Source organism: Malaya genurostris, chromosome 1, assembly GCF_030247185.1.
Source record: "Malaya genurostris strain Urasoe2022 chromosome 1, Malgen_1.1, whole genome shotgun sequence".
NCBI lineage: Eukaryota > Metazoa > Arthropoda > Insecta > Diptera > Culicidae > Malaya > Malaya genurostris.
This window is the reverse complement of record NC_080570.1, coordinates 96722969-96748618: the sequence shown is the minus strand read 5'-3', so window position 1 is coordinate 96748618 and position 25650 is coordinate 96722969. Positions and strand designations below refer to the sequence as shown.

General features: G+C 37.7%; 1 protein-coding gene across 2 annotated transcripts; it reads left to right on the top strand.

Moving 5' to 3' along the window:
- The first annotated feature begins 1099 nt into the window (after positions 1–1099).
- On the top strand, positions 1100–9876 carry LOC131425184 (anaphase-promoting complex subunit 1). 2 transcript variants are annotated; one of them, XM_058586846.1, is made up of 7 exons: positions 1100–1513; positions 1566–1963; positions 2025–2542; positions 2598–2907; positions 2983–6729; positions 8999–9347; positions 9412–9876. In XM_058586846.1, exons 1-7 carry the CDS (start codon positions 1490–1492, stop codon positions 9865–9867), a joined length of 5802 nt encoding a protein of 1933 aa, XP_058442829.1. In that variant the 5' UTR covers positions 1100–1489; the 3' UTR covers positions 9868–9876. The 2 variants fall into 2 exon arrangements, with proteins under 2 accessions (XP_058442829.1, XP_058442828.1); XM_058586845.1 differs by having other exon boundaries at positions 2592–2907.
- Positions 9877–25650: the final 15774 nt, after the last annotated feature.

Genomic DNA, 25650 nt, shown 5'->3' with positions numbered 1-25650 from the left:
TCTATATTAAATATACAAATTTGAAACACAGATAAAACGCTGCTGGGGCTGTTAGTTTATTTTGTTATAATTTCTAGATTTAAATTTTAAAACTGACTTAAATTATGCATCTAGAACTAGAACCACAGACTAACAGACAGGACACTCGAATTAGATTCTTCAATCATTTCAACGGTCATTTCGAATATTCCTTTATTTGGGACAGTACTCACATCTGTCATCTATACTGTGTTTGTTTTTTTCATTTACCATCAGAGTTGCCATTCATGCAGAATTACCTGTAATGTATTGATTTGTATACGTCCATGCGAATATCATGCAGGATACAGATTTAATACATATTGCCAAAACTATATACAGAATTATGCCTACTTCTCATCCTCCAAGGCAATACAAAATCGAACCCGTTTTGTTACAATATTTACTTGCTTCTGGTCTGCCGCCACTTAATTTCGGGTGAAAACTACCAACACAATAAAAAATAGTCTAGATGAACAACGTTGAGTCAAATAAATGGTTACCTTCCAACATCGCGAAATAGTTAAATTTATTATCAACGTAATCCAATAATTTATTGTGACGATTCATTTTCAAATATTTTGATGAAATCAGGCATCCCTGCAAGCAGCTGATCGGTGTTGACAAACGAGGGGAAACCAACTAGTAAAAAAACTTTTACATAACACAAGGGGCGTACAGATAGTAAATATTTCGCGCAGTACAATATAGGTGGAACTAGTGCATCACGAAAAATTATTTTTATAAGAATTTACTCATACTGTCATGTCTGTTAGTCTGTGCTAGAACACTCATGAATATGCCCTTAGCGTTTGATAGACAATTGAGCAATTTAACGTCTCTGTTACTCACACCGATGCAGAGCACGATGTAAAATGCGTTTTTCCTATAGGAATTTAAAGACTTTGAGAGGTGCTTTGGAAGAATCTTTATCATTTTTTAAAACTGTGCAGCGTATTGAGAATCTGTTAAATACAGATTAATCTGTGGACCTGGCATCTCTGCTCGTGAGCCGGCCGCTAAAAAAATCCTTCTTTTTTTTTGCTTTGCTGTCTGTCTTCTCGGGAAGACTGGCTAATGTCGTTTTCGCTTGATACCAAACCTAACCCAGTTTCCACCCTAACTGCTGTCAAACCGTTTGTTTGAAGCTAGTTTCGAACCTAGTTTTAACGTTGTTGAACTGAAAATCGAGTCAGTTTCGAACCTGGTTGTTATATCAGGTTTGCTCAAACCGCCGTTGCTAAGCGCGAAAACAACACAGTTTCGTGAAAAGTGTTTGTTTGAAGAAACTACCCTGGGTCAGTTTCAGTGTTCTCAAGCGAAAACGACATAAGACAAAAAATCCTTCTTTGATGTTTTGCATCACCTTTTAGTGATTTTAGCATTTACGAAAACTTTTCTCTTATACTGTTATGTATAAATTTGAATTGCATAAACAAATTTAGCAAATCTGGATGTGTTTAGTGAAACAATGATTACCGCCTCGGAACCTTTGGTAAATTTCACATTGTTGACACATTTGTAACAACTAACAGTATTGTTGACAGGAATTTATTCCTCGGGGTCGTCAGGCGGTGGACGAGCATCCTGGCCCCTTGGTATTGAAAAAAACCGTATCGGTTCCGTCTGACTTCATGTTGCTACAACGAATGCAAGATGTAAATATTTCGTTTGACGATAGTCCATCTGAATTTTACGTTCTTCGAGAAGTGTACAAAGAATTAGAATATGCCACAGGATATCCAGGCTTTCTATTGGAAGCTAATGTTAACACCGAGGAAGAATTGTACGTGAAAGGTAATACCGCAGTTTGGACGAAAGCAGTCAATGATGAGCAAGCGGCTCCGCAGACTAGTTTAACTTGTGAAAATGCAATCAAGTTTGCATTTTTTGGACCGACTAATTTTTTTTGTTTCGAAGAGCTAGGCGATCAACGACCAAAAATGTATGTTTTATTTGATTTCAATATCCAGTTTTGTTATTAGTATCCAGTGTTATAATTCTAGTGATCAACCTACTAAAACTGGAGTATGCTTATTGGACGGTAGTACCTTAAAAGTCTACTGCAGTAATGGCGAAAATTTTATTACTAGTGTTGAATGTCCCATTTCAAACGTCTGGGTGACAAGAAGTGGTATTTTGCTGGAGAAGGAATCTTCTAATTCAATGCTAGAAACACACTCAGTACCGATGCCACGACTGTTCTCATTAACACATCCGTTAGATGAGATGTGCCCAGTTCTCATTAAAATCAGTAACACAACTATTTATTTAACAGAAGCTGAATACCGTTTGGTTTGTTGCTGTGAAGAAAACGATCTTATATTGATGTATGATGAAAAAGGTGGTAAACATTTTGTTTGTCTTCTTCGAAAGGCCACCGATGATGAGAAAAACTCTGTTGGATGTGGAAATGACAGTGTGTACTATTCAAACAGCGCCTTCAATAACACAAATAGTATATACCAACAAACCATTCCAACGCCTCTTGTCACTACACCACAACCGTTACACAAAAGCTCTCGTAAGTAAATTGGCCTTGCATGCAGCGCTCAATAATTAATATCTGTTAGTTTTAGTACGCAATAGTACCTCAACTGCTGGACGCTACAGCTTGGGAGCAACTTTTAGTAGTCCCTATATTAGCAATATGCAAACCGGGATATCCAACTCATTCAATTTGAATGTCACCGGACTTGGTTTAACAAATCGTAGCCACCTACCGTCCCATTCTCACATCAGCGGTGCAACACCCTTATCAAAATTGCAGTCTACTTTGGGAGCATCAGTTTCATTACTAGATGTTAGGAAAATGGGACAAGCTGAACCATCAAAGCCAATTATTCCCGAGTATTGCTTAGAACATTTGTGGACTGATTATTCCATCAAGTATGATATTTGACCATCTTTAGAAAAGATATTCCATTTGGATGGAAAATTGAATCCAAGTATTTACTTTTTCAGAGATGAAGTGGCTTCTACTGGATTTTTACACGTGGATATGGTTGATGATTGCTATTTGTGCTATCTCCTACCTCGGTCAGAAATTTTGATAATGGTACGAATCCATAGGAATATTTCGGACGCCAACTTGATACCACCAAACACCGTACCTGTACAAATTCCAGCCAAAAATGCAGTTTCTTTGCAACGTCTGAACATGATTGTAATACTAGCACCTTGTGGTACTCTGATGTTGTATACAGGACCAGTTCAAGTCGGCAAAGTACATGTAGCTGGAATTTTGAGTAGCTTTGTTACATCCAGTGCATTAAGTAATTCTTTTGGAAGTTTACAAGGTTTTCCAAGACGCAGCAGCTTGCTGCCTTCGGCTGTCCCTCAAGTGGAGTCCCGGTTTGATGAAGAATTACACATGCTTTCTCCTGTGCAGCCTTTGCAATCAACATCAAACGTGTTATCCCAAACGCGGTTGAATAATTGTCAAAGTATAAGGGATGGGGCAGGCAACCGATTGACTTTAGTGTTTTCAAGCGAAAAAATGTTTCGCATATCGTTGCCGGTAATGAGTGAATCCTATTTGGTATCACGCTGTCTATTAGCTTTGCGTGAAGTACTCCCTAAGAAATTGGCTCTAGAGTTTCTGATTCGATGGTATGGAACGAGAAATGCCCCAGGTTCGAAGAATTTTAGTTGTAACCGTGAATGGGATATATTTCGGGCCATGCTCTTTCAGCACATGGGTAAGCCATGTTTTCAAAATGCAGATGATCAGTCCCATAAAACTCATTCTAAATCGTCCCTTGATGAGCCTAAGAAAAGACGCAAAAGTGATAATTGCCTTGGTAATGATAATGATTGGGAGATTCTATTGAAACATAAAGGTAGAGAAGGGAACAAACGAAAGGAAATAGAATCTACCGAAATGGTGGCATACAATTCAGACAAGTTCTTGTTTGAATATGTTCCCAGAATCATCAAAACGCTCCATTTAGTTTACGAAGATATGAAATTAGATCATTTACTAAGAAACGAGCTAAAACTGCTTGGAGAATTTTTGTATGAGCTTTCAGTTGATCTTAAAGTTGAAAAATTCCAACTGCACTATTATCTCGACTTTCAACATCTAATTGATATTCATTCTAATTGTTATGTTGGAAAGCAAGATATTTTGAAATTTGTCGAAGTGATAGACTACGAATATGGAGGCATCCCCAACATATTCCAATATATTCATGGATTAATTGCAGCCAACCAATGCTCAACACCGTTTCCATGTTTCAATAACATTAATGATCGCACACGAGACATTATACTAATTATCGCTTACTTGTATCGCGCTAAAGGGCTTGCGACGTGGTTAACAGAGCAGCTAGAAAAAAGTCTCGAAAATTCTAAGCTGGTTGTTAAAAATGATGTGGACATGTTGATGACTAACGTCGTAATGCAAATATTGATCAAACGTGGATACAACCGGATGAACATTGAGAAACTGCCTATAAGTATTCACTATCTGATCGCCCAGTTCCTAGAGACGAACCGTAACAAACCGTTGAATACCAATGAATCGAAGATTTTTGAGCTGCTACTCAGGCCAGAGCTACTAGCACATGTCACTTTTGATGCTCGAAATCAATCAACACGAACGAAAAAAAATGCAGGTGGTTTAAAAGAACATACGTTATCACTTCGACGTAAACTACAACCTGAGGTTATTTCAAAAAATGAATCAAAACAAGAGGAAAGTGGATTAGAAAATATGGATACAAAATTATTGAGGTTGAGATTTCCAGATGATTTAAGAATTAATGATGTGAAGTTGTTCCTCAACAGCTCACAATCTGTTACGATAGATATTGTCCAGGCGCCTAATGTTTCAGACCATGAATTTATTGAAGAACAGGAGAAGCAACTGTACGCTCTTTGCATACGTACGATGGCCTTACCAACGGGCCGCGGCATGTTCACACTGAGAACAAGTCGTCCAACCGCAACGCAAATCCTACCTATTCCAAAGCTTTGTCTTACCGGAAAAGAAATTCATCGCGGAGCCACCATAGAAATCCAGCAACTGGAAGTACCTCCAAACATGAATTTATGGCCAATGTTTCATAATGGTGTAGCTGCTGGATTACGAATTTGTTCGGATACTCCCGACATAGATTCGACTTGGATAACATACAACAAACCTAAAGGATCTGCCGAGATTCCAACAGAGCACGCTGGATTCTTGATGGCACTCGGTTTGAACGGTCACCTGAAAACGCTTTCATTCATGAGCATTTACGAATATCTGGTAAAATGCGATGAAATGACCAGCTTAGGATTGTTGCTTGGAATTTCTGCAACTCATCGTGGTACAATGGATACAAAAACAACAAAATTGTTGAGTGTTCATATCGAAGCTTTATTGCCACCGACAGCAGTAGAGCTGGACATTTCCCAAAACATTCAAGTAGCTTCACTAATGGGTATTGGCCTTGTGTATCAAGGAACAGCAAAACGGCACATAGCGGAGGTATTACTACAAGAAATCGGTCGACCACCGGGACCAGAAATGGAAAACTACGTGGAACGTGAATCCTATGCATTAACAGCAGGATTAGCTTTAGGTTTGGTTACATTACAACAAGGCGAGAAATCATCTGCACTGCGAGATTTAGACATTCCCGACACTTTACATTACTATATGGTAGGTGGTAATAAGCGTCCTCTAATCGGTGCTCAGAAGGAGAAATATAAATTATCATCATTTCAAATTAAAGAAGGAGATACTGTTAACATTGATGTGACCGCTCCTGGTGCCACTTTGGCTCTCGGTTTAATGTACTTCAGCACAAGTAACGAAGCTATTGCAAATTGGATGAAACCACCGGATACAACTTATCTTCTTGATTTCATTCGTCCTGATTTGCTTTTGCTCAGAATTGTTGCAAGAAATCTAATCTTGTGGAATAGCATAAACGGCTCTACCGAATGGGTTTACAGTCAAATTCCACAAACCCTTGCCGATCTTATTAAGAATCGTCTCCATACTGACGAGCATCAACAGCCCACGGATTATGAAGCGCAATGTCAAGCGTACTGCAATATTGTTTGTGGAGCTGCTATATGCATAGGACTGAAATATGCTGGAACCGCTGACGAGCTTCCTGTTAGTACATTGTATTCTTTACTAAAATATTTTTTGGAAATCCATGGTCGGCCTTTTGGAGAATATGCCGGAAAACAAACCATAGAAAATTGTACTATTATGATTCTTCTGTCAGTTTCCATGGTGTTGGCTGGAACCGGCGATATAAGAGTATTACGAACTATTCGAATGCTTCGTTCCCGTGTTGGTCAGTGTCACGTAACTTATGGATCTCATATGGCTATTCATATGGCACTGGGTTTCCTGTTTCTTGGTGCAGGAAGATTTACACTGTCTCGTTCTCCGGAATCCGTCGCAGCATTGATTTGTTCAATTTTTCCCAAATTCCCAACACATAGTAATGACAACCGATATCATCTGCAGGCATTCCGTCATTTATACGTTTTAGCTATTGAACCTCGATTGTTTCTTCCACGAGATATAGACAGCGGAAAGTTATGTCTTTGCGAGATTCATTATCTGGAGAAAGGACATACTGAGCCCGTGAAGCTACTAGCTCCCTGTATGTTACCGGAATTGCATACACTTAGTAAGGTGTATGTGAATGATCCTAATTACTGGCATGTGTATTTTGACCAGGAGAACTGGACTAACTTAGAGTAAGTACCCAAATAGCTAACAAGATAAATGCTAATAATGGATGATTAGATGATTGAAATATGATATAACTATAATCATACTGTGGCGTAAAAAATGTGTATTACGATTTTTTGCAGCATTCTTTGGAACTTTGAAAAAAAGATTCTGTAATTTTGATTGTACCAATATTTGTACACTTATGCATCTCGTGCCTAAATCGATTACACATTCTTTTAAATGCATTTCAAGAACCAAAAAAAAACAAAAACTTAAGACGTAGCAACTTTAGTCCTGGAGTGTCCTTTGCTGTATCAAACACACATAACTCTGTCCATGGCTGCTCATCGCCAGCCACTCAAGGCACGAATGCTTTATAGATCGCTCTCTACTTGATCGATTCACCTTGTTCGCTGCGCTTCTCTTCTTCTTGTCCAATCCGAATTAGATTCAAGTACTAATTTTACTGGACTGTCGAATAGTCATCTCGTTATTGGAGTCATCATGTTTTTTTACCGATTACTCGACTTCCAATCAATGAATTGTGATAAAATCGAATGCAATATATTTGCTTCGGCTCTGAAAAGCAATACTGCATAAAAAATTGTTCAACACTACTCTTATAGCGACGCGAAAACTCGAAGCGAATGCTCCTAATTTCATCTTACACTAGAAGTCAATCTATCGAACAGAGATCATACTAACTAATGGCTTTCGTATATGAGATGACTGATGGATCTAGGATGAATGGCGAATACCGTAAACCTATCGAACTCAAATGTTACTGGGTACATTATTTTAATATTAAATTTTAGCAATGATTGCTGTTTCCCCAATCTTTTATGATTTTTTTATCTCGAAGATAGAGCTCACGAGCTTCTGCAATTTATCAATTGTAAGTCTTTTTCAATGGCAATGTTTTGCTTTTTATTATTATTTATGTCATTCATTTCACCTCGGTTTGAACCTTTGGTCGTTCGCCAAAGGGTTTATTTTGCGGTGTAGTCGTTTACTATTCCCCATAGAACGCCATGAACAAAAAATCCTACCTTATTCAGCATCATCCATTCCACTAGCTGGAGTGTAATAAAATGGCGTAAGTCACCTAACTTTTACACTAACACATTCGTAAAATAAGCGAAAACTCAATGACATTTATAATGTCACTGTCAATCGAGTTGATCAAGCTCCCAACTCAGACGAAAATTCTTGCACTGAATCGATCGAGCACTGAAAAATCGAGCAGTCGAGTAAGAATTCATTACTCATTCATTCGTCATTTCGATAATGTGGGTACTAAAGCGTTCAATATTCGAGAAAATAATATAAATAAATATTAAATAGAAATTCGGTAGCACCACAGATAACAGACATCCAAAGCTGTGTAAAGCATAGAAGTAAAAATCCGTTCAAAACCATCGTTGCGCACGAGTTTGCACGCATGAATAACCATTGTATGAAAGCTCGAACGCAAGAGCCCATAAGGAATTGCTGGGCTGTTCGAAGTGTCTCTACAGGAGATTTTCTATTTGGTGATTGCTTCTTAAAACAAATTTCTTACACAAATTGAAATCTCTACTTGGATGTCTGTGCTCTGTTTTAGTACCATCGAAGTCACCTCTATTGACATTTCTGACAGTTCACTTACAGCCACAAATGCATATCCGCTATTTTGGAATTAGTCATTGTGCATTTGTGGTTGTAAGTCAGAAAGGTCAATGAAAATTATATGACACATGCCAAGCTATTCACATCTAGCACAATACAATAATGTAAATATTTGTAACGTATAACTAATGCTCGTATGTATTTTACAGAATTTCTGTATTTTCCCATTAAAAAGTACTGTATTTTTTATATCAGATAATTAATACAGAATTTTGAATCTTTAATGCATCGAATTTCGATATAAATACATGTTAACAATAAATGTATTCATCTCTTTCTCTTCTTTTCATTAGGGTTGTTTCTTTATTCATCCATATTCAGTGCGCGTACCAACAATTTCACTAAATTTTGTTGAATTAAAACAAAAGAGAATTGTCACCAAATTGGACTGTTTTCAAAGTCGATGTACTGTATTTTTTTATTTTTATGCTAAATGTACTGTTTTTCGTCAAATATAACATACAAGTGTTACGTTTAACTAACATGCGAAACATAAAGATTTCATTTGCATTTAAATATGAGCAACATGGAAATACAACGAAAGGTCGAATTGCAAAACATGTTTCATTGTTGAATTGCGAAATACTATCATTAAACTATAAACTAATGTATTCTTTATTGTAGGAACATACTGAAATCCAGCGGATGCATTGATATCAAACAGCGTGCTGGATGTTTGTCATATCTAGAAGATCCTAAACGACTTAAATCAATGCTCAGTCACACTCTGACTAGAGACAAATATAATTCGTGGAGAATTGATGTTAATAGCTTACTTGCATTTTCGACGGACCAGCGTATCTCCAATATTGTGACAAAGTTTCTGCAGCAACCGAGACATAATGAAGTAGATGAAATCGCTATGATTTCGTCTTCCGAACGAAATATCATCCAAATATTGGTTCTTCAGACTTATTACTGTGTAACACATGACAAAATGCACGGTTTATCGATATTCATAAATTTGATGAAAGTAAGTTTTCTGGTTCGTTTAACTATATAAGTATTATCAGTAATGCTAATTGACTTCTTTTCAGCTAATAATTAACTTTAATACTAGTTGCAATAGCACTGAGCTGTGGCAATTCCGTATTTTGGCTGCTATCATAGCCCGTCGGAAAGCTATTTCCGAAAGTGATTTACTATTATCTCAGGATATGCTTCAATCGTTGGTCGACCGTATTAAACTGATAATGGAAAATATGATGAAAGAAAATTTACAATTGATTCGCAGATGTATTGTAGAGCAACCTGTGGGACATAAACTTTTCGAAATGTTATCTCAGCTTAGTTCGGATGAACGGCTTCGGGTTTCGAAGTTAATAACGTTTTACGACCTGCCCATTAACATTTTCAACAATGGTATATTGAAGACTTTGATTAAAACGGATTACTTACAAATTGTTTTTGGATTAAAAGAACACTACCCAACAATTTCTGTTCCAACAATTTGTTGTATAGCTGATATTCTTGGGCTAATAAATGGCAATTAACACGCTCAATTGAAGTATACACACACACACACACACATATATATATATATATATATATATATATATATATATATATATATATATATATATATATATATATATATATATATATATATATATATATATATATATATATATATATATATATATATATATATATATATATATATATATATATATATATAAAAATGCAGAGATTCTTTGTAATCGCATCACGTAAGAACGGATGGACGGATTGAGATGCTTTTTTTTTTGTTTGATCAGTTTTTACCCCCACCGGGTTCGTACATCAAAAAAATTAGGAAAACTTACCGGAAAAGTGGGAAAAACCAGTAAAGTTATTTTGTATGGACAATGGAATTTTCCACTGAAAACGTTGCCAATGATTGCTAGATCTACAATTGATGTTTGGCGCGCAAGGAGATGCTCAGTATTTCGCCGTTGAAGAAAAGAATACTAGATCTTTGTAAAATCGTTTGGCGCGCAACGAGTAGATTTGGGTGGAGATTTTACATGCATGATTGATTCGTCATTTGGAAACACGTGGGTATCAAAATCATTACTTGCCAAATGACTGTTTTAGCTATACCGTAAACAGAAACACAATGAAATTCAGATGAAAATATTTTCCTTGCATTTAGCATGCTGACGTTTGTTCAGCCGATTCGAGTGAGTTTTCAAGAGTGGTTTACTTCAAAACGGTTTGCTTAGGATGCTATTCATGACATTTGTAAGCTGCTTAAGCCAAATCATTTCATTTTCCGAACTTTGGAGAACTTGACGAATTACCATATGCGAATCGTGAATATCATATCTGAAGGAGAAATCGTGGCATGTAAGAACCATTAATTGTGAGATCTGCTGTGTTATACATTGGCTTTAACGATAAGAAGAATACTGGTATAATCACTCCTCATGTTCACTCCGCTAGAACAGAATATTGATTCTCAGGACTGAATACTAAGCAAACCGATGTGGTGGCTCGACGAATGAGAGGGCTTTTGATACAATTCTTGAACGAATATAGCGTTCATGTCAAAGTTAATGGACACAATATTTAATAAAAGGGTAATTTGAACTTTCGAATGTCCAAGTATTTTTCATTTTATCGCTAATTCGTTAATCGAAAATTGATCCTGTCATTATCCTGCTACGAACATTCATTAAACACGGCTATGTAATATCACTAGCGGTGAAGTAGGTTGTGGACAACCGTTCAAAATTAGTTTATTACTTTCGATAATCCCTAAGGATTTGCTATTAAATTTTAAACGTCTTCAGTACAAAAAAGTCTTAATATTCAATGATAAACAACAATCGCCGAGGGCTGCTTTTGGAAATTTGTGAGGTCAATTTAAAGTATTTATCTTGGTCATCTCTTTTTCATCCATCTGTTAATTTATTTATTTGTTTATTTAGGAGCAAGGGAAAAGCCTGCTGGAGCTGAGATTTTGGTTCTCCTTCTCCAGCAGGCATAAAACATTCTCATCTTTTGTATCAACAGATAACATTTGACCAAATGATACATAACGAAATCTTTAATTACCCTCATTTAAACTACAAAGCTAATTAACAACTATTCATATTGACTAATTATCCTAATAAAACTAACGGGAAAAGATTTGGAGAAAACGGGTTTTAATGGTGTTACGAGATAAATTGAAATTAAATCCATCAGAGCAAGTATTGAATACGCGACACATACTCGAAAACGGTTCATTAAAGCCATAGTTAGTTCTAGCACGAGAAATTCTGAGAAAGGGATTAAACCGCAAATTACGCTGATGAAATGTCAAAACTTAGCTGTTGTAGGAGATCTGAACAATCAATTCGAGATTGAATGAGTTCCGCGACGAAAACAGCTTATCACGGCGGACAGTTAGCAAATCGAGGTGTACGAGCCTACATCGATTTTCGTAGCTTGGGAGATTCAATGGATCTCTCCAGGGCAGGCGACGCAAAGCAAAACGAATAAACTTGCGCTGAACAGTTTCAATGCGCAGCTTATCAGTTTTGTAATATGGTGCCCAAACAACAGCAGCATACTCGCGAACTAGAGCGCAATATAACGATTTCAGGCAGTATATGTTAATGAAATTTTTTGAGATGCGAAAGATGAATCCTAGCCTCTTTAATGCTTTAGAGAGGGTATATTCTATGTGATCTTTGAATCCAATAACACTCCTAGATCCTTAATTGATGTCTCCCGTTTTAGTACAGCTTGCGAAATAGTGTAATCATACATGATCGTGGTTCGTTTACGAGAAAAGGAGATAACGAAGCATTTGAAGGCGTTAATAACCATTCTGTTGACGTTGCACCAGTTAGAAAATACATCCAACTGTGACTGCAAGAAGTTTGAGTCTTTCAGATATTTGATGAGATGAAAGAGTTTGAAATCGTCGGCGAATGATAGCTTCATGCATTGCAATGCGAAATTCAGATCATTTAGATATAGCAGAAATATGAATGGTCCTAGATGGCTTCCCTGAGGAACGTCAGAGCTCACGATGAATGATGGAGTAACGCAGTCGCCAATTCTCACGGTCATACTACGACCAGTCAGATATGATTCAATCCAATCCATCATTCCACATGTCAAATCTTTAGTTTGAGAGAGATCTACAATTTCTGTTTAATACACTGACTCGAAGGATGAGATGGCAAACGGTGCATTTGTTTAGTTTTTGCGTAACAAAAGCACTGAATATATCCACAATAATTCTTGATGATATTTTTTCTTCGGGACGAAGTTAATGTGTTGGATATGAATTTGTCGTAATTCGTTTATTGTAAGCCAAGTAATCAGTAAAATAATGGAAAGAAATATTACCGTTTGACAACTCTGCTGTCCGAAAACATAAATTTAAAAAAATAATTTCAGGCGAGACGAAGTTCGACGGGTCAGCTAGTATATATATATATATATATATATATATATATATATATATATATATATACACTGAGGTCTTTTTTTATGCGGTCTTTTTTTATGCGGTTTTTTTACGCGACTTTTTTTATGCGAATTTTCAGAGTTATGCGGTTTTTTTTATGCGAAGTTTCTGAGTTGGGGGGTTTTTTTTTATGCGAATTTTCAGAGTTATGCGGTTTGCCCTTCTGCGGTCTTTTTTTATGCGAAGTTTCAGAGTTATGCGGTTTTGTTTTTATGCGAATTTTCAGAGTTATGCGGTTTTTTTTATGCGAATTTTCAGAGTTATGCGGTTTTTTTTTATGCGGTTTTTTTTATGCGGTACGTAAATTCGCATAAAAAAAGACTTCACTGTATATATATATATATATATATATATATATATATATATATATATATATATATATATATATATATATATATATATATATATATATATATATATATATATATATATATATATATATATATATATATATATATATATATATATATATATATATATATATCAAGGATTTTATATTAAACATTGTCATGATCAACACAGTGCACCTCGTTGTTAACCGAAGCGAATGCAATTGCATCTATTTTTCTTTTAAACATAGTGTACAGACAGTTAGACGCCTTGATAAATTGAATCGCATTTACATCATTAATATAATATGCGCTTCATAAATTATTTCAATGTATGTTGTGTGGATATCTAGTAATGGTTATAGGGCGTGCCAATAAATTTGACTCAGACTGGAAATTTTATTCGTTATAAGAAAATCTTATAAAAATAACGCTACGAAGAGTTTTACGTTTCATAGATTATCTTATATTTTTGACATGATGTTTAATACACTGTAGCTATCATTGGAAATGCTAATAATGAAAAATCATCAAAATATCATGTAATGTGAAAATGAAAATTTAGTCCAGTGTATATATATATATTTATATATATAGATATATAGATATATAGATGCAACCGAAATTGAAATCTTGCTTAAGGGGTGGGGGGGGGGGGTTTAATCCAGGGGTAACTTAGGCCTCAGATCCCAATTAACACCCCCATAGTCGTCGACCCCCATAGTCAGTTTTCGTTAACGTCGACCCCCGCAAAAAAAGAAATTGACCCCAAGAGGATAGATAGAGTACAAGTTTTTCCAGACCCCAACGTTACAGTTTGATTTTTTTTTAATTTTGTGAATTTTTGGTGGTAGGTTAAAGTGAAAACTACGATTTTTCTCGAAAAAATCCGCCATTTTGTAGCTGTAAAACCTACCCAAAGTAACAAACAACGAAAAGGAAAACGTTGGGGTCTGTTTTTTTATATATAAAAAGTATGTGCAAAATTTGAAAAAGATTGGTGCAGTAGTTTTTAAATGACTATGGACACGGACTTTCAAAACTCCTTTCGAGAAAAATGCGTTTAAAGTTTTTGATTTATAAAATCGACGGAAACAATTTATTACTCTAGGGTGTCCGTAGGGTCTAACATTTTCAAAAAGTCCATTTTTTTCTTTTATAAGTAATTATAATGAAACATTTTAAGAATGTTTTGTCAAGTTTTGAATTCAATCGAAGTAGAAATCTTGGGCCTGTGCGCCGAGCTCTTGCTTCTTCGTAGAATGAGATAAAGGACTGCTGGAGTTTTGTTCCAATAGGCATGAAAATTTCACAGAATATACTTGAAATGTTTTACTATAAGAAAATATAAAGAAAATAATTAATGATTTTTCAAAAGTGTTAGACCCCCCGCTCTTTAAGGAACGAATGCATCTAGATGTTAATGATGTAAATGCGATTCAATTTATCAAGGCCTCTAACTGTCTGTACAATGTTTAAAAGAAAAATAGATGCAATTGCATTCGCTTCGGTTAACAACGAGGTGCACAGTGTTGATCATGTCAATGTTTAATATAAAATCCCTGATATATATATATATATATATATATATATATATATATATATATATATATATATATATATATATATATATATATATATATATATATAAACTTCTATATTAATTCGAAATTTCGAATTTATATAGATAGGTTTATCTATACCATATGACTAGTTTTATAAAATTTATATATAACTTTTAATTGAGGCCATCCCAGTTCTATATAGCAGTTAAATATAGATCAAATGATTGCTATTTTATTGTACAACTTACCTTACCTAACAGCTACAGGCCTGGGGTGTCCTTTGCTGTATCAAGCATACGTCTCCACATGACTCGGTCCATGGCTGCTCATCGCCAGCCACTCAAGGCACGGATGCTTCTGAGATCACCCTCCACTTGATCGATCCACCTTGCTCGCTGCGCTGATTCAAGAACCATTTTCACCGGGCTGTAGTCCGACATCCTTATGACATGCCCAGCTCATCGTAGACGTCCGATTTTAGCTGACCGTACGAAGGATGATTCTCCTAGCAGCTGTTGCAATTCGTGATTCATACGACGTCTCCACGTTCCGTCTTCCATCTGCACTCCGCCATAGATGGTCCTCAGTACCTTTCTTTCGAAAACACTGAGGGCGCGTTGGTCCTCTGCCAGCATAGTCCAGGTCTCGTGGCCATAGAGAACAACCGGTCTAATGAGCGTTTTGTAGATGATCAATTTCGTGCGGTTGCGTACTTTTCTCGATCGGAGGGTTTTTCTGAGTCCAAAGTACGCACGATTCCCTGCCAAAATACTTCTATGAATTTCTCTGCTGGTGTCATTATCGGCGGTCACTAGTGAGCCCAAATACACGAACTCGTCAACCACCTCGATATCGTCACCGTCTATCAATCGCCCTTATTCTGAATAACGACGTATTTGTGCATTTTATAACTATTAATCGGAAACGGAATCACCCAGAGCGGTACACTTCTTACCTGTAAGGTTGTTCGTGGTGAAATGTGCAAAGCAATTCCGTTACAGCTCGCTTGACCTGGTGCAATGATGTCTACCGCAATTTGTCATGGCATACTATACATTAGTTATTATAAACTCGTTTGCACCCACACATCCACCCTCTTCAAAAAAAAAATGAAATACTAGTTCTCTTAGCTTTACTTCTAATAAATCAAAATAAAAACAAATAAAATAATCTTATAGGTCGATATACGAGAACTTATGTCAGAGAAGGAATAACGTTTCAGTGTAATCATACAGTTTCACTCAAGTTTTCAGATTTTTCGCAATGCACAGATTTTTTTTTAACCTTTGGCATTCCTGGGTGTATCGAGTGGTATATCGCTCGGATCCACGATGTAGAATTAACACTGCACACTTCGAAAAAATCCTGTAATTTTATATTTTATCAAATGCACATAAATGAAGCAATTTTACGTGCAAGAACATTCAATATTATACCTAAAATTCCATGACATGAAATTCATTGAAATAAAAAGAAGGTTATGATTGCGACCGCTGTGACTTGAACTGAGAATAATCGGATTACAAAGTACGTCCATTGATCGACTGAGCAACAGAAGAACACATCTGTATTCATACAGTCTAACCCGCTAGCCGAATGCACACTACAATCAAACTAGTTAAATATTAAGCCATTATTTGGAGGCCGCAGAACAAGCCCAAACCAAACGATTTCTTGGTCCATCGTCTAACAGAAGGCCTCCGAGCTCTTGGTGGGACAAAGAGTGCTCAGGTGCTAAACACGCGAAAAAAAAAATGCTTTCAAAACGTTTTTAAAACGAGGATGAGGAACTCTTCAGAACTTTGAAAAATTCTTGTTTTAGAAACTAAGTACAAGAACATACTTCGAGCCAAGAAATGCAGCTATTGGAGATATTTTGTCGAAGGTTTGTCAATACGACCAGTCGAATGAGGAATCGTTACGTAGGACATGAGAGTGAGGAATACTCGAACAGATGGATATTTGATTTTGCTTCTGTCCGCTCCTCTATAATTGTTACGTAAATGACATTGACAGCTAACCCCATGTACACTAAGACAACTGCAAAAACCATTGCAAGATACCTTAGATCACTTGTCCGTTTGGGCTGTTCATCTGGGTATCGAATTCTCTGCGGAAAAAACGGAGCTGGTCGTATTTTCAAGAAAGCATGATCCCGCGCAGCTTCAGCTTCATATGATGGGAAGAATTATCCAGGTTTTGACTTTCAAATACCTCGGAGTGTGGTTTGATTCCAAATGCACGTGGGGAGGACACATTAGGTATCTGATAACAAAATGCCAACAAAAAGTAAATTTTCTTCGAAAAAAAAACAGGATTTTGGTGGGGTGCTCATCCGCAAGATCTAATAAAATTGTATCAAACAACGATACTTTCAGTGATGGAATATGGATGCGTTTGTTTTCGTTCCCCTGCAAACTCTCATATTATCAAACTTGAGCGAATTCAGTACCGTTGTTTGCGAATTGCCTTAGGCTGGATGCATTCGACACATACAATGAGTCTTGAAGTTCTGGCGGGAGTTCTTCCATTGAAAGATCGTTTTTAGGAGCTTTCATCGCGACTGCTAATAGCATGTGAGGTACTGAATCCCTTAGTTATTAATAACTTCGAAAGGCTAGTTGAGTTTCAATCTCAAACAAGATTCATGACAGTATATTTTATCCATATGTTACAGGAAATCGACTCTTCAAGATATATTCCTATCCGTCACAGCCTCCTAAATGTCCCTGACTCAACTTAATTTTTCGACACATCCATGCAGCGTGGAATTCCGGAACACCTACGCTCGACGGAAATCCCAAAAATATTTTCAAGTAAGTTCAGTCCTATTGACTCTGAGAAAATGTTTTACACGGATGGATCGCGAATTGAAGAAGCGACAGGGTTTGGTATGTTCAACAATAATGTTTCGGCCTCATTTAGGCTTCAAGAACCTGCATCTGTTTATATAGCAGAGTTAGCAGCAGTTCATTATAGTTTGAGTGTAATCGTCACATTATCTCCAAACCATTATTTTCTTTTCACAAATAGTCTGAGTGCAATTGAAGCCATTCGCTCAAACGCTGCTGGCAAAAATAAATCATTTTTCTTGGGCAAAATAAAACAGTGTCTGAACGACATATTGAATAATAATTATCAAATCACTTTAGTTTTGGCTCCCGGTTCATTGTTCCATTCTAGGCAATGAAAGAGTTTGTCCAAACGTGGTGCTTTTGAGGGTGAAACTCATGAGAGACCAATTGCTTTCAACGAATTATATAGCGCGTCCCGCCAAAGAAAACTTGCCAGCAAGCTTCTTGGGATATAGATTATCTGGGTCGGTGGATGCACTCAATTATTCCTAAAATATCGACAAAGGCATGGTTCAGGGGACTGAATGTGAGTAGGGACTTCATTCGTGTGATATCCAGACTCATGTCCAATCACTACACATCTCCTTCGAATTGGACTTTCCTAGACTAATCATTGTGCTTATGGCGAAGGTTATCGCGATATTGATCATGTCGTTTGGACATGCGTGGAGTATCGTGATGTCAGATCTCAACTAATAAATTTCTTGCGTACCCAAGGTAGACTATCCAATGTCCCAGTAATAGTAAATCGCTTGATAAAAACATACTAATATGATATTCGAAATGTATTACGTTTAAAGTACTATGTATTGTGGATGCCACGGCGGAGAAAAACTTAAGCATATTGCCTATTAAATAAACGTACTTATGGAAAAAAAATTAAGCCATTACAAATGAAATTTCCCAGGTCTTTATGAGTACACCTGTAAAATACAATTTTTTTTTTGTGTGTGGTGTATCATGATGGCGAAGCGAAACTCCTACATTATTTGTTTGTACATCTTCTAAATCATTGTCAACATGTTTTCGAGTTCGATTTCACTACCTGAAGCATAACATGCTCAAATTGCACGGCGTTACTGAAATCGTTGACTCCTCGTCAGTCTGATCAACAGATGCGTCAAATGTCGTCTGATTCTCTGCATTGCTCGTACCGCTGACCCATCGGACATATTTTCCGTTATTCTCCATATATCTTGCTTTTAACACTTTTTTTTGTGGTCTGGAATTGCACGCAAAAATATGCGCGTAAGATTACTTACGAAGCAAATGTGCGCGATCTCAAAATCCGCTTTGCAATGCACGCTTTTTTTTTATTTGCACGGCCGAGTTGCCTGCTTCCTTTTGTGCGCGACGTTTCCGGTCCGCTTATTTAAATCTAAATATTTGCGCGACCTTCCTGGTCCGCTCTGTGATGCGCGATTTCGAGAATCCGCCATTTTTATTAAAATTGCGCGACCTTCCTGGTCCGCTTATAATGCGCGACCATAGTGATCCGCTTTTTCATTCATTTCATTTTCTCTTCGGCCATTTTCGTTTCACAATTGAATGAGAAAATCTGCGTACCAGATAGTACGATTGTAGCCGAATATTGGTATATATTTTGAGTTGCCCAATCGGACATATTTTCCGTCGTTTGCCATATTACTTTAGTTTAACGCCTTTTTGTGGTCTGGAATTATACACAAAAATATATGCGTGAGATAACTTATAACTGAAATGTACGCGATCTAACGATCCGCTTTACGATGCGCGATTATTGAAAATCCGCTCATTAATTTTCCTTTTTTTTCATTTGCACGGCCACGTTGCCTGCTCCCTTTATGCGCGACGTTTTCGGTTCGCTCGTTTATATTTAAATATTTGCGCGACCTTCCAGATCCGCTATGTGATGCGCGATTTTATGAATCCGCCTTTTTCAATTAAAAAAAATCGTCAACATTTTTTTTAAATGTATTTTAATGCGCGACCTTCTTGGTCCGCTTTGATGCGCGACCTTCCTGGTCCGCTTTGATGCGCGACCTTCCTGGTCCGCTTTGATGCGCGACCTTCTTGGTCCGCTTATGATGCGCGACCTTCCTGGTCCGCTTATGATGCGCGACCATAATGATCCGCTTGTTCCAGTTATTTTCAACGTTACGTAATCTCCACCGACGCTTCTTTTTTTTTCATTTGAAAATGAAAATCTTTGTGCCAAATATTTGAATAATTTTCTGTTGCTTTAGGTGATTCCGTTTCCGTTTTGAATAACTATGCTATTTGAATTGCAACTCCTGGTAGGATCGCCATTGTGCATTTTATAACTATTAATCGGAAACGGAATCACCCAGAGCGGTACACTTCTTACCTGTAAGGTTGTTCGTGGTGAAATGTGCAAAGCAATTCCGTTACAGCTCGCTTGACCTGGTGCAATGATGTCTACCGCAATTTGTCATGGCATACTATACATTAGTTATTATAAACTCGTTTGCACCCACACAGTATTGATTTTTCGATCGAATGTGGTTCGATCGAATCCTAGCTACCTTTGATTTTGCTAGCGTTATTAGGAATACAAATGAAATACAATCGTAAAATCGATACGACGTTATTCAGAATAAGGGCGAATATTCGTGGTGGGAGGCGTAGTGTTTCTTCTCTAGAGCCTCTTCCTCTCATGTATTTTGTTTTCGACGCATTTATGGCCAGTCCGATACGCCTAGCTTCAGCTTTCAGTTCGATGTAGGTTTCCATCAGCTTCTCAAGGTTACGTGTCACAACATCAATATCGTCAGCGAAGAGAAAAAGTTGTACGGACCTTCGGAAGATCGTGCCACTCGTGTCGATCCTCGCTCTTCGAATCACACCTTCCAGGGCAATATTGAACAAGATACAAGAAAGTCTATCACCTTGACGTAGCCCTCTCCGAGATTCGAAGGGACTTGAGAGCGTCCCAGATACTCGGACGTAGCACATCACTCTATCCATCGTTGCTTTGACCAATCGCGTCAGTTTATCCGGGAAACCGTATTCGTGCATTATCTGCCATAGCTGTTCTCGATCGAATCAATATTGCCACTGCGGTAGGCGCGGACATTGATGACGTCGGAGAAGAATCGCCCGTCGATGAGAACGTGGTCGATTTGATTTTCCGTATGTTGATCAGGTGATCTCCAGGTGGCTTTGTGGATATCTTTGAGGGGGAAGAAGGTGCTTCGAACTACCATTCCTCGGGAGGCTGCAAAGTTTACGCATCGTTGACCGTTGTCGTTTGTTACCGCGTGCAGGCTCTCCAGCCCGATCACGGGTCTGTACATTGCCTCCCGGCCTACCTGAGCATTCATGTCGCCGATGACGAGTTTTACATCCCGCCGTGGGCAGCTGTCGTAGGTTTGTTCCAGCTGCGCGTAGAATGCTTCCTTCTCGTCATCTGGTCTCGTCTCATGTGGGCAGTGCACGTTGATGATGCTGTAATTGAAGAAACGGCCCTTAATCTTCAATACTCACATTCTATCACTGATTGGCTGCCACCCAATCACGCGCTGGTGCATCTTGCCCAACACTACAAATTCCGTTCCTAGAACGTTGGTTGTGCCGCAGCTCTGGTAGAAGGTAGCCGCTCGATGCCCACTTTTCCACACCTTCTGTCCCGTCCAACAAAGTTCCTGCAGTGCTACGACATCGAAGCCGCGGATTTGAAGCTCATCATGCAGCATTCGGTCGTATCCTGGGAAGCCAAGCGATTTGCAGTTCCATGAGCCAAGCTTCCAATCGTAGTCCTTATTTCGTCGCGTAGGTCGTAGGTCGATTATTCCGAGTCGTATTTGTATCCTGATTATTCGTAACAAGTGTTTTCCGGGCGGCTTGTTAGGCCTGCACCAACCTCCTGTCTCTCTGGAGGGTTATCGTGTCAGCATTGTTTAGAGTCCCACACTGACACAAGGACGGTAATCAGCCGCTCCTAACATGAAGAATAGACGCTGTTTCAAGCCGCCCCAACATAGGGAACAGACGCTCGGGTAGGCTCGCTCTCTGTAAAGAGAAGGCAAGCCCCCCCTCCCTATCAGCATACGACCAAGGTCCCACCGGGGTTGGTTACCCGATCTTTCCTATGGTTACTCGTACCCCAGCCGGCACCGCGGGGAGGTAGGGACAGGAGATACTGAACAAGAGGCTAAGAACCACATTGGGTCCTGAATTGCGCATTGTCCAGTCGTTTACCAATTTTATTGTACAAGTGATACGTATATCATTCAAATGAAATAAAAAATACTGGGATTATGGTGCTTAAGGGAATCAAAAACTACAATAAAAATAATTGTCTTAACCTTGTTATATTTATCGTTTATAAAGCGTTTCATAATATAAATTTATTTTAATATTTCAACTACACTTACTTCTTTGAGACTGGCTGATATTTACTGTTACCAGACGATTCAGATGCACTGCGAATAGCAGATAATCGCAAACTACTACGTTTTTCTAGGATTTAAGCAACACTAGTGGTCAGTTCTGTAAAGGAGCACCTCCTGATATTTGCGGAGGAGAAGTGGGATCCCGAATCTAGAAATAAAAATTAACGGCGTGTAATGTCAGAGACATAACTGGATGTCGTGAACACCAACAAAATTGACATTCAATTAATTGATCGATTGTGTGAATTGTGCAAGCTTCCCCCCTGTTCACTTATACTTATATTCACTTTATTTGAAACGATACACCTAAACCAATGTGCAGATTAGTTACATGAAACATTTTGACATTTTGAAGCACGATCTGAGCGTTTCAAGCTTTATACTTGGGGTGTTCTTGCTGATGTTGGTAGGAGAACTATGAATCACTAGAAGAAATCTAAGACAAGACCTGACAACTGGCTTCTTATTCTTCCTTCCGAATCATCCTTCTCGTCATTTTCGCCCTGTGGAATAAATACCAACGTATCGGCTACAGTGCAGCCATATTTACAGATTTTTTAATAACTATGCTAGGAAAAAAATTATATTTAAATTTTTAGACTTTAGGTTTTTGATTTGAAATAAACATGAAAAATGTTTTGGTGAATGCATTTCTTTATTATATATTAATGCTTAAAAACAATTAATTGAGCTTTGATGACAAAACATGAAATATCTCATGTTGAACGCAAAATCGAATCCATTGTTGACGTATTACCGGATCTGTTGGAAACCGGAAAAAGTCAGGTTTGGATAGAAATGCTTAATGCGACCACAGTGTGGAACACAACAGTTCATTCTTCTCGTAAAACTAAACACACTTTCAAGTTTACACTATTTTAACAAATCTTTTTTGGTTACACTTTAATTCACTAAAAAGAAAAAAGGCTTGATGCCTATTTTAATTACACAGTCCTGCCACTTTAAACATTTATTACCAATGAGATTGAAAAAAAGTGAAACATTCTCCGAAAATTTTCATTTTCATTGGTGAGCTAAAATTATACATTTTAATAAATTTGTTTTCTGATTTTCTTTATACTTGGCATCATTGCTCGCGTACCCTGCAAAAGTTTTTTCTTTTCACAATGTGCAGGTGGTAACATCAAAATCAGCCAATCAGAAACTGGTCCATTTTGGAACAAAAGCAGCCCCCCCAGATGTCAGGTCTTGTCTTAGGAAGAAATTAACGATTTTCGATCAAAGTTTACCTTCTATTGGCCCGTTTACCCTTCTGCTGGCTGCCAGCATGCTGGTGTCAGTGTACTGCCCTCTTAGGAAAAAACGTTCAACGGTGGTCCTTCGTTGGTCTAATACTTTGGATCATTGAACAACAGTTGAACGTTTTTTCCTAAGAGGGCAGTACACTGACACCAGCATGCTGGCAGCCAGCAGAAGTGTAAACGGGGCATATACGCGTCCAGTAGATAATCGGAACTGATATGTGAACTCAAAATAATAATCATGTTATAGTTACGTGACAGTGCGGATTGAAACTTCGACGGAAGAGGATAGACGGAGATATAATCCACTTTTTCGCTTTAAAATCAAATCTGAAATATAACCAAAAGATTATTATCTGACATAAAAGTTAGCTATATCTGTATTATTCCAACACTTTATATTGTAGTGGTTTATTTTTTTGCAAAATACCCTAAACAAGAAGAATCGAAAGCAACCCACGCGGTACAAACATAACCTCAAAAATGGGGGACCCCCCGGAAAATCCGGGAGAAGAACAATCAAAGGTTGACAAAGGACAAAGAACCTATCAAATATATGAATATGATCAACAGGATACAGCTCCATATCGTGTCATCGTACAACTGCAGAACAACAAAGACGACAAAGAACGCATAAATAAATTGTCCCTGGGCAAACTACTTTCAAAAGACACTTTTTTTGCACAAAACATCACGAATATGCGTGCTTTTGGAAGGAATAAGATTTTGGTATTTCTCAAAACACATCAAGCAGCCAATAAACTGCAAAATTACAACAATCTAATAACGAACAACTACAAGGCATACATCCCTCGGAACTTTATCTCTGTCACGGGAGTTATCACAGGAGTACCAATAGATATGACAATAGACGAAATTGAGGAAAACATCTCAAGTGAACTGAAAATCTTAAACATTTCCCGTCTACACCGATACGAAAACAATCAAAAACTAGAGACACATCGAATCAGCATAACTTTTCGTTCCAGTAAGCTTCCACCAGAAGTACGGCTGTTCTGCTGTATAAACAAAGTAAGACCGTTAATCAATAAGCCAGTTTTATGCTCAAACTGTCTTCGATATAATCACCGAGCTGACAATTGTCGGTCAAAAAAACGCTGCCTAAATTGCACACAACAACACGAAGAAACGGAAAACTATGAATGTCCAAATAAACTCAAGTGTCTATATTGCAAGTCTGAATCGGAGCACCGTACATTGGATACAATGTGCCCAGAATGGATCAGACAACGGAATATAAAAACAATTATGGCCAAAACGACACTAACATACATGGAGGCACGAGAGCAAAATCCGATATTGACCCAAAATCGCTACGATATGCTCGAGCAGGTCTCGGAATTTCCAACACTCCCGGAAAGCTATGCAAACATGGCCGCCGGAAAATTTTCAGTCAAAAATGATCACCAGTATAAAACACAAACAATCAAACGAGGGCTACAAGATAGTAATATTGCTGACCGCCTCGTGGTATTTGCGGATAAGAAAAAGAAAACGGAGAAAGATGAAAATGGGGTTGCACTTTTTAATAAGTTTAGAGTATCAGACTACGAGCGCTGGGCACAACGTGTCGAAGAACAACGATCAGAGGAATTGCAACAAGAGTTTGGAAAAAAGCCCAGTTTCTCTAACACTGGAGCACTGAATAAGAGATCCGGTAATATGTACAAAATGAGAAATGGTTCAATAAACGGGTTACAGTCACGAACACCAAAAGAGTACAACAAAACAAATCAAACGCCGATAGAACGTCGTATGATGGACGGCGAAATGGAGTTATAAATAACGGAAATATGCTACTAGAACACAACATAAAGATATATCAAAACAACATACAGAGCTTAGAAAAGCATAAAGACGAACTTTCTAAGGTGTTAATAACAGAAAAATATGATCTAGCATTAGTATCAGAAACTTGGAGTAAGCCACATCTAGAACATACAAAATATAAAATAGCTGGATACTTCACTTTCCTGGCATCGAGGGCCGACGGGTATGGCGGTGCAGGAATCATAATCTCTAAAAACATTAAAACACGAGCAATAGAATTACCATGCACCGATAAAATCCAAGCAATAGCTCGACATATGGTGTTAGCAAACATCATAGTAGTTTCCCTATATATAGCACCAAACATATCACATTATGAACTAAAAAGCAGTTTAAAAGCCATACTCACTAAAACGACTGGATTTAGAAAAATTATTATTGGTGGCGATTTTAATGCGCACCACATTGCCTGGGATCCAATGCATTCCGACAACAAAGGAGCGGCTCTATTTGATCTGATTAATGAAGAAAATCTTATATTAATGAATGACGGACGTCCCACGTACATACCCGCTGAAATGAACAAAACACCATCCGCAATAGATCTAGTTCTTGTGTCAGCACAGCTCTTCC